This window comes from Podarcis muralis, chromosome 14, assembly GCF_964188315.1.
Source record: "Podarcis muralis chromosome 14, rPodMur119.hap1.1, whole genome shotgun sequence".
Lineage (NCBI taxonomy): Eukaryota > Metazoa > Chordata > Lepidosauria > Squamata > Lacertidae > Podarcis > Podarcis muralis.
The window spans coordinates 5049729-5062457 of NC_135668.1; the positions used below are offsets into that span (position 1 = coordinate 5049729).

General features: G+C 44.2%; 1 protein-coding gene across 5 annotated transcripts in view; it reads right to left on the reverse strand.

The window, feature by feature from the left end:
* The window catches only part of DAPK2 (death associated protein kinase 2), a 57670-nt gene that overhangs the window by 16181 nt on the left and 28760 nt on the right, over positions 1–12729 (reverse strand). For all 5 annotated transcript variants that reach the window (XM_077919041.1, XM_028706387.2, XM_028706383.2 and 2 more), the window contains 5 exons: positions 5952–6173; positions 4186–4324; positions 1922–2051; positions 1263–1311; positions 570–596 (listed from right to left, as the gene is read on the reverse strand). In XM_077919041.1, the coding sequence (XP_077775167.1) occupies positions 570–596; positions 1263–1311; positions 1922–2051; positions 4186–4324; positions 5952–6173 (567 nt within the window). The remainder of the gene's footprint in view (positions 1–569; positions 597–1262; positions 1312–1921; positions 2052–4185; positions 4325–5951; positions 6174–12729) is intronic.

Here is a 12729-nt window from a genome sequence, read left to right on the forward strand (position 1 = left end):
TTCTACTTCCAGCCCAAGGACAAGGGTAACAACAGCTTGCATCAAAGTGTTCAAAGTGTTCAAAGAACCTAGTGCTGATTTTTGGGGTGGGGGGGGGGGCACAGAGCTCAGCCTAGGAAGACACTGCACTGCCACCTAGCAAGCAGCCTTGGCAACTGCATTGTGGAACTGGAATTTGGAGAAAGGCACCTGCATGCCCAGAGGTGGCAAGCAGGCAGCCGTGGCTCAAGCAGATTCTGAACTGGGGACTAGAGAGGTGCTGGGCTAACAACAGGGGTGGGGGTGTGTGGCTTCCCCTTGCCCCAAGGAATCCCTGCCAATGGCCTGCTCTTGGTGGAGGAGAAGGGGTGATTCCAGGGAGGGACTGCTCTTTATCAAGGGTAAGATCAAGCAAGTTCTACCTAGCGTTTCCTACAACAAATCCAGGAACTGGGAGTGACTTCTGCTTTAATTTGCTGGGGGCCAATTTGTGCGGATAAAATGGTGGGGTAGGAATCATGTATGTCACATTGAGCCCCAGGGCAGAATAGCAATAAAAAAACAGAGATATAATCCAGTGCAGTACTTACAGAATGTAAGTGATAACTCCTATACTCCTGAAACAAAGCAAAAGAAAAACGATAGAAATATTTAAATTAACCCCCACTATTGTGTAATCTACTGGCATATGCAGATGGAAAGTGGGAAGAAGAAAGCCACAGTGGGACCTAACTTTGACACATAAACACATTTTATACCATGTTTGGTTGTTTTTAATAATAATATAAGAGAGTGTTGGCATTGCTGGTGTTTTCCCATAGAACTTGGCCAAACTAGTTAAGAAGGTTTTGAATATTTACCAACTTATAAAATCCCAGCAGTAGCTCTTTCACTTGACGCAACCAAAGCTTTTGATAAAGTTAATTGGGATTTTCATAAAGAATTATTAAAATTTCAAGAATTTGGCACCCAAAGTTTATAGGCATTATTGATCAGTGTTATAATAGCAATTTAGCACATATTTGAGTTAGTGGTAGAGATTCTAATCAATTTCCAGTCTATAAGAGAACAAAACAAGGTTGTCCACTTTCACCCCTTTTAATTTGGAACCACTGGCTGAACTAATTAGAAATGACCCGATAATAACTGGAATTCAAAGCAGTCATATGCAACACAGTATAAGAATGTTTGCAGATGGTATCTTGCCTTTATTGACTGATCTTGAACCATCAGACAAGAAGTGATGCTATACTGGAAGGGAATGGAAAGAGGGAAATCCTTACCACATATCTGCAGCCAGCCCAAGAGGCTCGTAGTTCACTATTTCTGGTGCTGAAAGAAACAGCAAGAATCAGCAAGAGGGTTTAAGGATTTTAAAGGCAAGTAGAGAACCACAAACCTAGAAGGCAGGCACACACACACACACCCTCTGGAGCCCCCAGGACACAATTCCCTTCCTCCTTCCCAACCCGCACTCTCAGCGCCATTGCTCATGCCCCACCTCCAAGAAATTCCTGGGGCATAACTCACACCAAAGGCTGGTCTCCTTTGGAAGGAGGTCATGGGAGGGCTTGCGGGCATTTCATAACATTTGAGAACATTTTCAGACTTGCAGGTGGATCTATGTGAAGGGGGCAAAGCTTAACCTAGGAATGGAAAACGTGTGGCCTTCCAGATGTTGCTGGACTTGGGATAGCCTCAGCCAGCAGAGCCAATAAGCAGGGAGAATGGGAACTGTAGTCGGCCAGCATCTGGAGGGCCACAGGTTCTCGACCCCTCCAGTGCAGGGATCCCCACAGGCCAGTTTCCATGAAGCACACATACTTTTCAGTCGCTCTAATCTAAACAAGTGGCAGCCATAATGAATGCCAGTGACTGTAGTATAAACTTTGACTGACTGATTAAACAATCAACAACTAACAGGGAAATGGCTGAGACTTACCCACAAATTCTGGTGTCCCAAAAATATTTTTAAACTCAACGCCATCTTCTATTTCATGAGCCAGACCAAAATCAATCAGTTTTATGTGAGGGATGGGGATATTCTTTTCTAGCAGCATAATATTTTCAGGCTTATTGGATAACAGGGAAGACACACATACAAAGAAATAATAAAGTCAGTTTTGTGGATTCATCCAGCCCTATTTTTTAACAGGAATATAAGAATTTGCCTCTTACTGAGTCAAAGCAGGAGTCCATCAGACTCTACACTGATGCGTGGATTGCTTTCAGACACATACTCCACCCACCCCCACCCTGGAAATGCCAGGGATTCAACCTGTGACCATCTGCTTACAGAACAGATGCTAAACCACTAAGCTACAGCCCTTCCCTAACCTAGATTCAGGTGAGCCTACAGAAAAGGGCTCCTCTGATTGCCCTAAAACAGATGCAAAATTCAATTCAATGCACCAAAGCAAATGTCGCTGTGTCATGCTGAGTCATGGTCTGCAGCTCTAGCTAAGGACTCAGATGACAGCTCCAGCATCATATATTAAGAGATTTATATTTTGACAGCTGTCGTAATTTCAGTTTACGCTTTCCCTCTCAACTGCACAAGGCAATGGCAATACAAAATCTGGCAGCTGCAGAGGTTCATAAAAGAAGCTTAGAGAGAGGATACCTGCTTTGTATACAGAAGGTCCCAGGCTCCATCTCTGGCAGCATCTCCAGTTAATAAAGGCTCGGTTGCCCAGAGATGGAGAAGACCCTCTTCTGCCTGAGACAAGCATGGAAAGCCCCTTGCCAGTGGGGGTAGCTGGGCAAGCAGCCCAACCAGCTGCTGAAAGGCAGCTTCAGGTTCTTAATGATCTTTTCCCAATTGGTAGTTATGTTACTCATGTTACAGGCCTCTCTCTTGAATGCTTAAGACTTGGGGGTTTGTTTGTTTCATTTTCTAGTACGTGCAAAACCATTCCCCATCACTCTTTTTGATCAAGTACCCCACTTGCTTTTCCAGTCTGAAACAACTGCCACCACTTTCATTCATGAAAAATTCCCAGTCCTACATTCCCTAACGGAGGTACTGGTGGTTCCTTTCTCCTTTAAAAACAGAAAAGGGGTGGGGAGAGATTTGATCCTCAGTCCAAAGCTGTAAACAAAAAGCCCATTTAACCTGGATAAAAGTGTTGGATAAATCAAGCCCCCTGATTCTCCTCTTGAGGAGGTGAGTTACAGACTCTGAACCTCTGTGAAAAGATTCTACGTGCTCAGTCAGAGATACTGAATCACAGAGGGAAACCTGGGCGCACAGTGGTGGAAATTGCAGTGGAGCATTGTGTGTGCGCGCATGCAGAGTTACCCTATTCACCCGCCCCTTCTTACTTCTTACTCTGAGAGCTGCAATCAGGATTCCCTCCCTCCCTGCCATTTAACCTGACTTTTCTCTTCCTGAAATGCAAAGGCACTGCAAGGTCCAGGTGAGGGAAATGCCAGAGGTGAGACAGAAGCAAATCACATTCGCTACCTTTGTTCTTTTCCTAGTTCAGTTTACAGGGTGGAGGGTTGCTACACAAGGGGCAGGCCAGTCCCCAAAGAGGAATCTTCCACCATTCACAGCACAGCAAAGGCAGGGAGGAACTCAGATTTTGAGATTAGATTACAGGCTGTGCTTGCTTTGACAGTGAGCACAGTTCCAGTGTATACAAATCAGCTGAGCTCTGGTTTATTTGTTTATAGAATTTCTTACTTGCCCTTTCCCCAGAAGGTTGCAAAGGCTTACACGTCCACATGGCACAGGAGCCACAAAAAACAAGCATGTTTAAACCACAGCCCAGCCTTGCCTTTCCCAACTGGGTGCCCTCCAAATGTTTTGAACTGCAACTCCCACCAGTCTCAGCCAGCACAGCTAAAAAAGGCTGAGGGCTGACTGGGAGTTGTAGCCCCAGAAATATGGAGGGCACCAGGCAGCTGAAAGCCGGTCTACAGTCAGCTGCCAACAGGGTTGCCAATTTGGGCCCCAGATTATGGGTGCCCAGAGGCACATGCGACATAATGTGACGTCATGATGTCACGGTGCGCTGTGACATCATGACATCACATTACGTCACATGTGTTGCAGAGGTGCCTGGGAACCCTGGAAGTCCTGTCCAAGGCCCTATGGTCCAGCACCCACAACAAAATTTTTGTGGGTGCCCAATCCCCCAGGGCCCCCTAGAGTTGGCATCAGAGGCTGCCAAGCCCCTTCTGCCTGACTTCCCTGCTTACCTTTAAATCAAAATGGGCTATTTTCTTGTCGTGCAAGTAGCTGACACCATCTAGGATCTGCTTAATGAACTGTGTGGCTTCCTCTTCACTCAGCGACTCCTTCTGGGCCAGGAAATCAAAAAGTTCTCCTCCAGACACACTACAAAGCCAACAAGAAAGTATTGTGATCACTGCATTAACAGCAAAATGATGCAGATTCATCGTACTATTCTGCTTCCGGTTCCCTGGATTAGTCTAATGGGTGTTTCTAACAAATTACTACTGCTGTTTGTTGAATAGAGCATTCACCCTGAATTCTTTGCACAAAGCTTATGAGGTGGTTAGACTGTGTCCAATCTTTATTTTTCTTTTTCTGGTCTTTATTGAGCATTTGTTCCAATTTGTTTAAGCAGTGATTATATGATAATGAGCACTAAACCTGCATTCTTCCTGATATACTTGCTGAGTGTTTATACGTAATCTGGCTAATCATTCATTCACCCCACATTTTTAAAGGCATTTGCCCATCACTTTCCAAACTGCAAAAAGTCCATTAAAAAAAAAAAAGGATTTGTTGCCCTAGGGCAATGCAGCAGTTTAAACTGCTTGAAATGTACAATCCTAACATTCTGGTAGGCTCTTGAATCCCTCTTACAAATTACTGACAGTCTGGATGCAACCCTGGGGAGCCAAAAGCTCCCCTTTGTGGATAAGGCTAGGGGGAAGATTTACAACACTCTTTTTATTTTTATTTTTTGCTTCGTCCCATAGTTAAATATATTTTGATATACTACATATGCATATCACTTATGAATTTATTTTAAAGATAATTTATAATCCTCACCTTCTATCCCATATGGGACCTTTATGGAAATGAATGGTCAATGGCATCAGCCGCATAATAAAACCCACAAACCAATTACTGCACAGAAAGGACAACTGGGATGGACCTGAGCATGCTATCAACACTGCTCCCTCTCCACCCTAAATTGGCACCTTGCCAATTATAAGTTTGTTCCTTTAAGGATCTTTCTTAAAATCCAATTTGATTTATGTCTTACGCTGCCAGTGCTTCCTATTGCAGCTCAATTCTTGGTTTAGAATAGATGAACAAACTGATTCTATAGCCCCTGTGGTCCAGGAACCTGGATATAAGTTAAATGCATATAACAAAGCAGTTTACTGCCCTGAACAATGAGCCAGGAATGGGGTGTGTATGAGACTCATTCACACACCAACACCGATATATATGAACTTTGCCTTTGCACTTATTCAAAATCCAACGTGCCACCAAAGCTGGTCACTGAACCTTGAAATTCTGAGGGACAGCTAACATGTTGCACACAAGTTCTCCACAAGGTGGCCCTCAGCACCAACACAGTTTTCTACGGAAAATCCCAAGAATCTTAGACTGCTGGGGGGGGAAACATGAAGAGAAGAGTCCAATCCCAATTGTGGTTTTAAGGGCTAGAGGGCCTGGAATTCTGCACTTGGTGGGCTCAAATTTTGCAAACAAACAAAGGAATAGATGGAGCTGACTGGATTGCTTTGCAATTATTCAAATAATGTGCATACTTTCTCTCTCTTATTAAGCATAATTTAGTCTGGTTTTACTCTTCATGGTGAAACCCATGATATTTTATTCAGCTCCCCAGTGGGCTGATATTTCAACAGATATTGCTTGCACATATTCTAGCTTATCTTAAGAACTAGAAACTTTATCTATACATTTGTTTTAAAAGTGCATTCCTGTGCATCTCAGCACATACGCAGCCTCTCCTACTCACAGCTCGAGGATAAGGACCACATCAGTCTTGTTCTCATACACGTCATGCAGCTTGATTATATTGGCGTGAAGGATCTGCTGCAGGATGTTGACCTCCCTTTCGATCTCCTCTCGCCGGACTCCACGGCGGCTGGCACGGCTCTGTCGTTTCTTGATAAATTTGGCGGCGTATTCCATCCCCGTGACCTTCTCCCGGCATTTCTTCACGATAGCAAACTGGCCGCTGCAAAGAAGAAAGAGGAGCTGAAGGCGATTCTCCCACACCAGGGAAACTGGTGATCCTTTGGAAAGTCAGGAGTGGGTGCAGGAGACGGGTTCAAATTCCTGGAGTAGCCCCACTTCTGGTTACAGACAAAACGAAGATAGTTGGATGCCAAGCTAATATGCCAAAATGCATTCAAATGTCAACAGAACCTTAATAATAATAATAATAATAATAATAATAATAATAATAATAATAATTTTTTTATACCCCACCCACTCTGGGCAGCTTCCAACAAAGTATTAAAATACAGTAGTCTGTTGAACATTGAAAGCTTCCCTAAACAGGGCTGCCTTCAGATGTCTTCTAAAAGTCTGGTAGTTGTTTTTCTCTTTGACATCTGGGAGGGCGTTCCACAGGGCAGGTGCCACTACCGGGAAGGCCCTCTGCCTGGTCCCCTGTAGCTTTGCTTCTTGCAGTGAGGGAACCGCCAGAAGGCCCTCGGTGCTAGACCTCAGTGTCCGGGCAGAACGATGGGGGTGGAGACACTCCTTCAGGCATACTGGGCCGAGGCTGTTAGGGCTTTAAAGGTCAGGACCAACACTTTGAATTGTGCTCGGAAACGTACTGGGAGCCAATGTAGGTCTTTCAAGACCGGTGTTATGTGGTCTCTCCAATGCAACATTCAATGTGTTTTGTGCTGTATAAATGCAAAATAATAATCAGCTGTCCTCAAACTGGGTCTGATGGGAGGTGTAGTCCAAAACATTTGGAGGGCACCAGTTTTGGGAAAGTCTGCTGTAAAGCATCATGTGAATTAGGCCTCTTTTCCGCCTCTCCTGACTTGGGTTCATTGCCTGGAAATTGTGAGAAGGCTTAGTACAGCAGCCATCTCTTTCTGTCCCCTCCAACACCTGCTCTGCATTCAAATCATACCTTGTGTTGAGCGTACAAGAGGAAGACGGGAAGCGGCAAAGTGATCTCATCCACACTGTACTTTATGTGGAATTCTCTGCTTCCTTCCTCTGCTAATTACTTCATACCTGGATCTGAGGGGGGGCTTCCATCACGCTAAAATACTAGAGGATGCAGCACTTGTTTCCTTTTTCTGAGCTATGGAGGAAATACTAAAATTGGTGGTTGAAGAATAACCTTGAAATGCAGCAGCTGCGGTCAGGTCAGGCCAGCTGACATTTAAGAATAGTCTCAAGTTGTAAAAGTTTGTAGAATGCTAAAACATTTACGGTAAGCAAAGGCATTTGATTGGGAGGTGGGATAATCCCTCCTGTAACTTTTAAGGTTTTTTAAAAATTGCGTTTGTAGACTTCATAACTCTGCAATCAGTTTAAAAAAAAATTGTATTAGGAAGTCTCCCCCTCCCACCATATCAGGATTTCATAAAGATTTTTCATTTGTTTGTGAAGGTTTTATAAATTTCTATATAGTGTAATAAATAATGCAAACGTAATAGCAAGACTTGACCTAGAGAAAGTTAGGGGACGGGTCAACACAGCTTCCTGCATAATGGGGCACTGTGGGTATAAGTACCAGGATAGGGGTGGGGGTGTCACGACAATAATTTACCACTCCACTACTGGGAAGAGGCCAGCTTGGAGAAAGAATTTGAAGAAAGATATAACTGTGCTTAATTGATTGATTGATTGATTGATTGATTGATTGTTATTTATTTATTTATTATGCATTTATATCCCATCTTTGCTCCTGACAGCTCACAGTGGTATGTGTGGTTCTTCGCCCTACCTTTTTTCCCTTTTAAAAAAAAAATCTCACAACAATCCTGTGAGGTTGCACCACAGAAGCAATTGTGCGACAGTTTCAGGTGAATGGATGCAGCAAAATATGAAGGGTTTTCTCCTTTTGCATCCGTAACTCGACTCACAGGCAGACATTCTTCATGTTGTCCACACATTCAGATCTGCAGATAGAAAATCTGCTCATCAAGATGAAGCAGCCTGAAGAGAGCTTTCTCCAAGTTCAGGGAATGGTTTCTTTGTCCTCCTCCTGTCACCTAGTGCCAGAAGGCTGTATTATTCAGGATGCAGAAAATCCTCCCTAGGGCACCTCTCAACAGAATCCCATTCAGAATTCCAGACTGATTAAAATTACAGGGTTTTGTTTACACAGCAGAAGCTCTGAGCTATAAACTTTCCCTCTGTCATTAAACACATTACAAGTATAGTAATTACAGTACATGTATGCAGAGGGCATACATTATGTGGCATATCCTGCAATTAAATGCCATATTTCCCAATGTAATACTAAGAGTATTATATAATTAACAGAGAGACCGCAGCCAAAGTCAGGTCTAAAGTCTCTCACACGTCCATAAAAGCCCAGAAATCCAGAGATAAGGCTCACACTTGACCTTCACATGGCCTGGAATGCCTTAGGATTGCGGTACGGACCCTCAACCACTAATTTTAGTTCTGTGATTGCTAGCCTGATCTACACACAAAGATGGGTTGTAATCTGCAGTGTCATTCCAGACCATTTCATCAAGTGTTGGGGAATTATGGACCAGGCGAAGGATCTGCCTATACATCTTGGGATCTGGGTATTTAAAGAATTGCCTGATTCCATACAAATGTGTCCAATTGCCAAGATCTTCCACTGAGGTTCTTCCCTGGGTACCTCCATTCTCCAGCTTTAGGAACACATGAAGTTTCCTTACATCAATTCAGATTGTGTGGATAATGTCATTATATGGTTTAGGCACTAGGTGGCAGTGGACCTAAGTGTATCTGGGTGGAGTCGGGTTTTCAGTGCTGTGCTGTTTTTGTGTGTGTGTGTGTGTTTGTGTGTGTGTGTGTGTGTGTGTGTTTGGAGACAACAAAGTTCCTTAGCTTCCAAGCATGACAAAAGGTTGTGGGAAACAAAATCTAAGATTTTTTTTTAAGATTGAGGTAGGCTTGATGTTTGGTGTGAATCTGAAGTCGTCATTTAATGCCAAATTGTCAACTAGGGGCACAGCTTCAAAGCATCAACCACATCTCCCAGCTGGCTGGAGAATGTGGCAGAGCAGCTCCACCTGAAACCAACACACCTGGCTTAGCCTACTCCTCAGTCCCAGAATACTTGAGAGGTATTAGTATGGTAATATTACAACTGCAACAGACGGTTCCAAGAATTTCTGTGTTTGATAAGGTGCTTCCATAGGACTTTGGAACTTGCAGCAATTTTGTTCCCTTCCGTATCTTCAATTTTGTTTAAGGATGAGACAGGAATTTGATCCCCACATTTGTTTGTGCAGCAGCTGAAATGTTGGACTTCAGTGTGGGAAGTGAATGTTCAAATCCCCACTCAGCTATGATCCCTCACGAGGCTCTTCTGGGACAGACCACAACTTCTCAGCCTAGCTAGTGCATCTGCATAGTCCTGCCTCCAAGTGTAACAGGACTCAGAAAAACATTCATCCATACACACTGTACATTTAATGTACATCCATATACTGTACATTTAATGTACATCCATATACTGTACATTTAATGTACAGTAGTATCATATCACTTTAAACACTTCCGGCTTCCCACAAAGATTCCTGGGAACTGTAGTTTGTTAAGGGTGCTAAGAGCAGTTAGGACATACAATTCTGAGAGTTCCTGGGGAAGAGAGACTGGTTGTTAAACCATTTTGAGAACTGTAGCTCTGCAAAGCAAACAGAGGTCTCCTTAACAACTCTCAGCACCCTTAGCAAACCACAATTCTTTGAGAGAAGCCATAACTGTTCAAAGTGGATACTACTTTAAATGTATAGTGCTGACAGGGCCTAAGTCTCTGCTATCATTTTTTATGTGTTTAATTAATTATTTGCATTTCCTTTTGCATATGAGTGTAAATCAGCATTAATTTGACATTTTGCATCAGTGTAAGTGTAGATAACTTTATTATCACTTTTTATTTCTGTCCATTTTTATATGTATCTATACATGTGTGTATGCATGTACAACTTTTCTAGTTTTTCATCTTGGAATTTATTGGACTATATGAATCGTAAAAAGAAACAAACGTTAACAATAAATCATAAATGGTTTATGTGGATGTGTGAGGGTGAAGATTAAGCTATTTTATAGTTTAACAGACTTCTACAAGTAAAGGAAGGCATTCAGTCCTTTTCCTGCAGAATATTTACCTTGTACATGATTGCTTTTTGAATTATTCCTGTGAAAGGTCCTGTTCAAATGTAATTGTTGGACTCCAACTCCCATCAGCCCCAGCTAACAAGCAGTCAGTGGTCAGGAATGATGGGAGCTGAGGTCCAACAACATCTGAAAGTCCATGCTTGCACTCCTGCACCCACAGTAAGTTCAGCTCTATCCGGGGGGAGAAAGTTTGAGACACCCACATACCCAACTCAGCTGATTTGTTGGGCTTCTCTCAGAGAACATGCTTATTTCTTTGGCATGCGCAGGATCAACAAACAGTGCCTAAGAAGATGACAGCATCATCCCTGTTGTGAAGTAGGTGGTCCTGCTTTGGTCCTCACCTTTGCTCAGGCCCCAAATCACAGCAGGACAGAGGAAGGACTGGAGCTGCCTGGAAGATTCCCCTGACACCAAACCATCCTGGTTTAATGACTTTCAGAAGCAGCTGCTCAAAGTGAAGAGACGAGAGGGAAGGAGGGAGTGTGTGCATTTGCAGGTCAGTCCTTAAAGAACTTGTCAAATTATTCTCAGCTTGGAAGCTGATAAAATATGATGCGCAGGGCAGGAACTTTGGGAATTTTCTTACACTCCTCTCGTGGGCCCTCCTCCCTCTTCGCTTACAGATAAATGGACAAAGGGCATGTTCAGCTGCTCCACCACAAGCTGGGGGGGGGGGCTCACCAACCTCCATTTAGTGATCAAAAAAGGCAACTACTGGGCACTCACCATCTGCAATGTAATCTTTATTTCTTGCTGGTGATCTTTCACTGGTGATCTCAGCAAAATGCCCAAGGGGCAAGCAAATAAATATTCTGGTTACTCACTCACACACTAGAAAACTGCCCTGCTCATCTTCACTGCTTTCCCTCCTAGTCCTGGAGACAGAGCACAGTCAAGCTGGGCTACTGGCTGAACTCTAACTGGGACAAGACCAAACAGAAGCAAGCAGGCTAATAAATGCATATTATGGCTAGTTAGCATGAGAAGGGGCTAATACCACAGAGCTGATACAACTACGGTGACCCAGCCACAGCCCAGATACAACAAAAATGGCCTCCTAACCCCAGCGCTCTGAAGAAAGCCACCAATCAACAATGCCTGTACAACTCTCTAATTCCACAACACCCAAGAACCACCACACCAAAACACCGAACCACAACATTCCCCCACTTCAAAAAAACACAGGCTAGGCCACCAAGACAATTGAGATGGCACCAACCAAGGAGATGGCAAACGACAAAGGGATCGCAACATCCCCCATGATGACAACTGCCCAACAACAAAAAGGGACCTGAGAGAAATGGAACTGAGAATAGCAGAACTATTGAAGAAAACAGTGACTCCCCTGAAGACAATAATCAGCGACCTGACCTCCAAAGTGGAAACCTCACTGTCACCATCTCCACTCTAGAAAAAGAAAACCAGATGCAGCTGAAACAAATAGAGCAACTCTGAGAGGAAAACACATGTCTGAAAAACAAATTAGCTGATACGGACAACTGCCAAGAAAGAGAAAGCATGGAAGTGAGAATTAAACTAGCAGGCCTAGAAGACTGCAGCAGACGTTGCAACATCCGCTTCCGCAATTTCCCTGAGAAACTCATGTAAAAACATGCTGATTCCCAGACCGTCCGCGGGCTGCATTTAGAAGGCAATTGGGCTGGATCAGGCCCCCGGGCCTTAGTTTGCCTACCCATGAACTAAAACAACAGCTCCCACCCCAATACAACAACCAGCAAACAGGCTAAAATCTGACAAATAACTAACATAATGGTGGTGCCAGAGCATGCCAATACTCACATCCCTACCTAATACCTCAACAAACCAACAATGCTATTAATGATACTGACAACATTGTTTATAAACCTTATAACCAACACAAGCGCCACAAAGGCGCTTGACACCGTCTCACTGACCGACCCCTATCGCAAGTGAAAGGGGGGACAGCCTGTTCTCAAAAAAGGCCCTACATGCCAGCTGAGACACAGGACCAACCGGCTGGGAGCCAAATGGTCCAAGCTACTCCAAACAAACAGACACGGGTGGCGCTGTGGGTAAAACCTCAGTGCCTAGGACTTGCTGATCGTATGGTCGGCGGTTCGAATCCCCACGGCGGGGTGAGCTCCCGTCTTTCGGTCCCAGCTCCTGCCCACCTAGCAGTTCGAAAGTGCAAGTAGATAAATAGGTACCGCTTTATATAGCGGGAAGGTAAACGGCGTTTCCGTGTGCTGCGCTGGTGCCGGCTCGCCAGAGCAGCTTCTTCACGCTGGCCACGTGACCCGGAAGTGTCTTCGGATGGCGCCAGCTCCCGGCCTCTTGAGTGAGATGAGCGCACAACCCTAGAGTCAGTCACGACTGGCCCGTATGGGCAGGGGTACCTTTACCTTTACCTTACTCCAAACAAACACCTATAT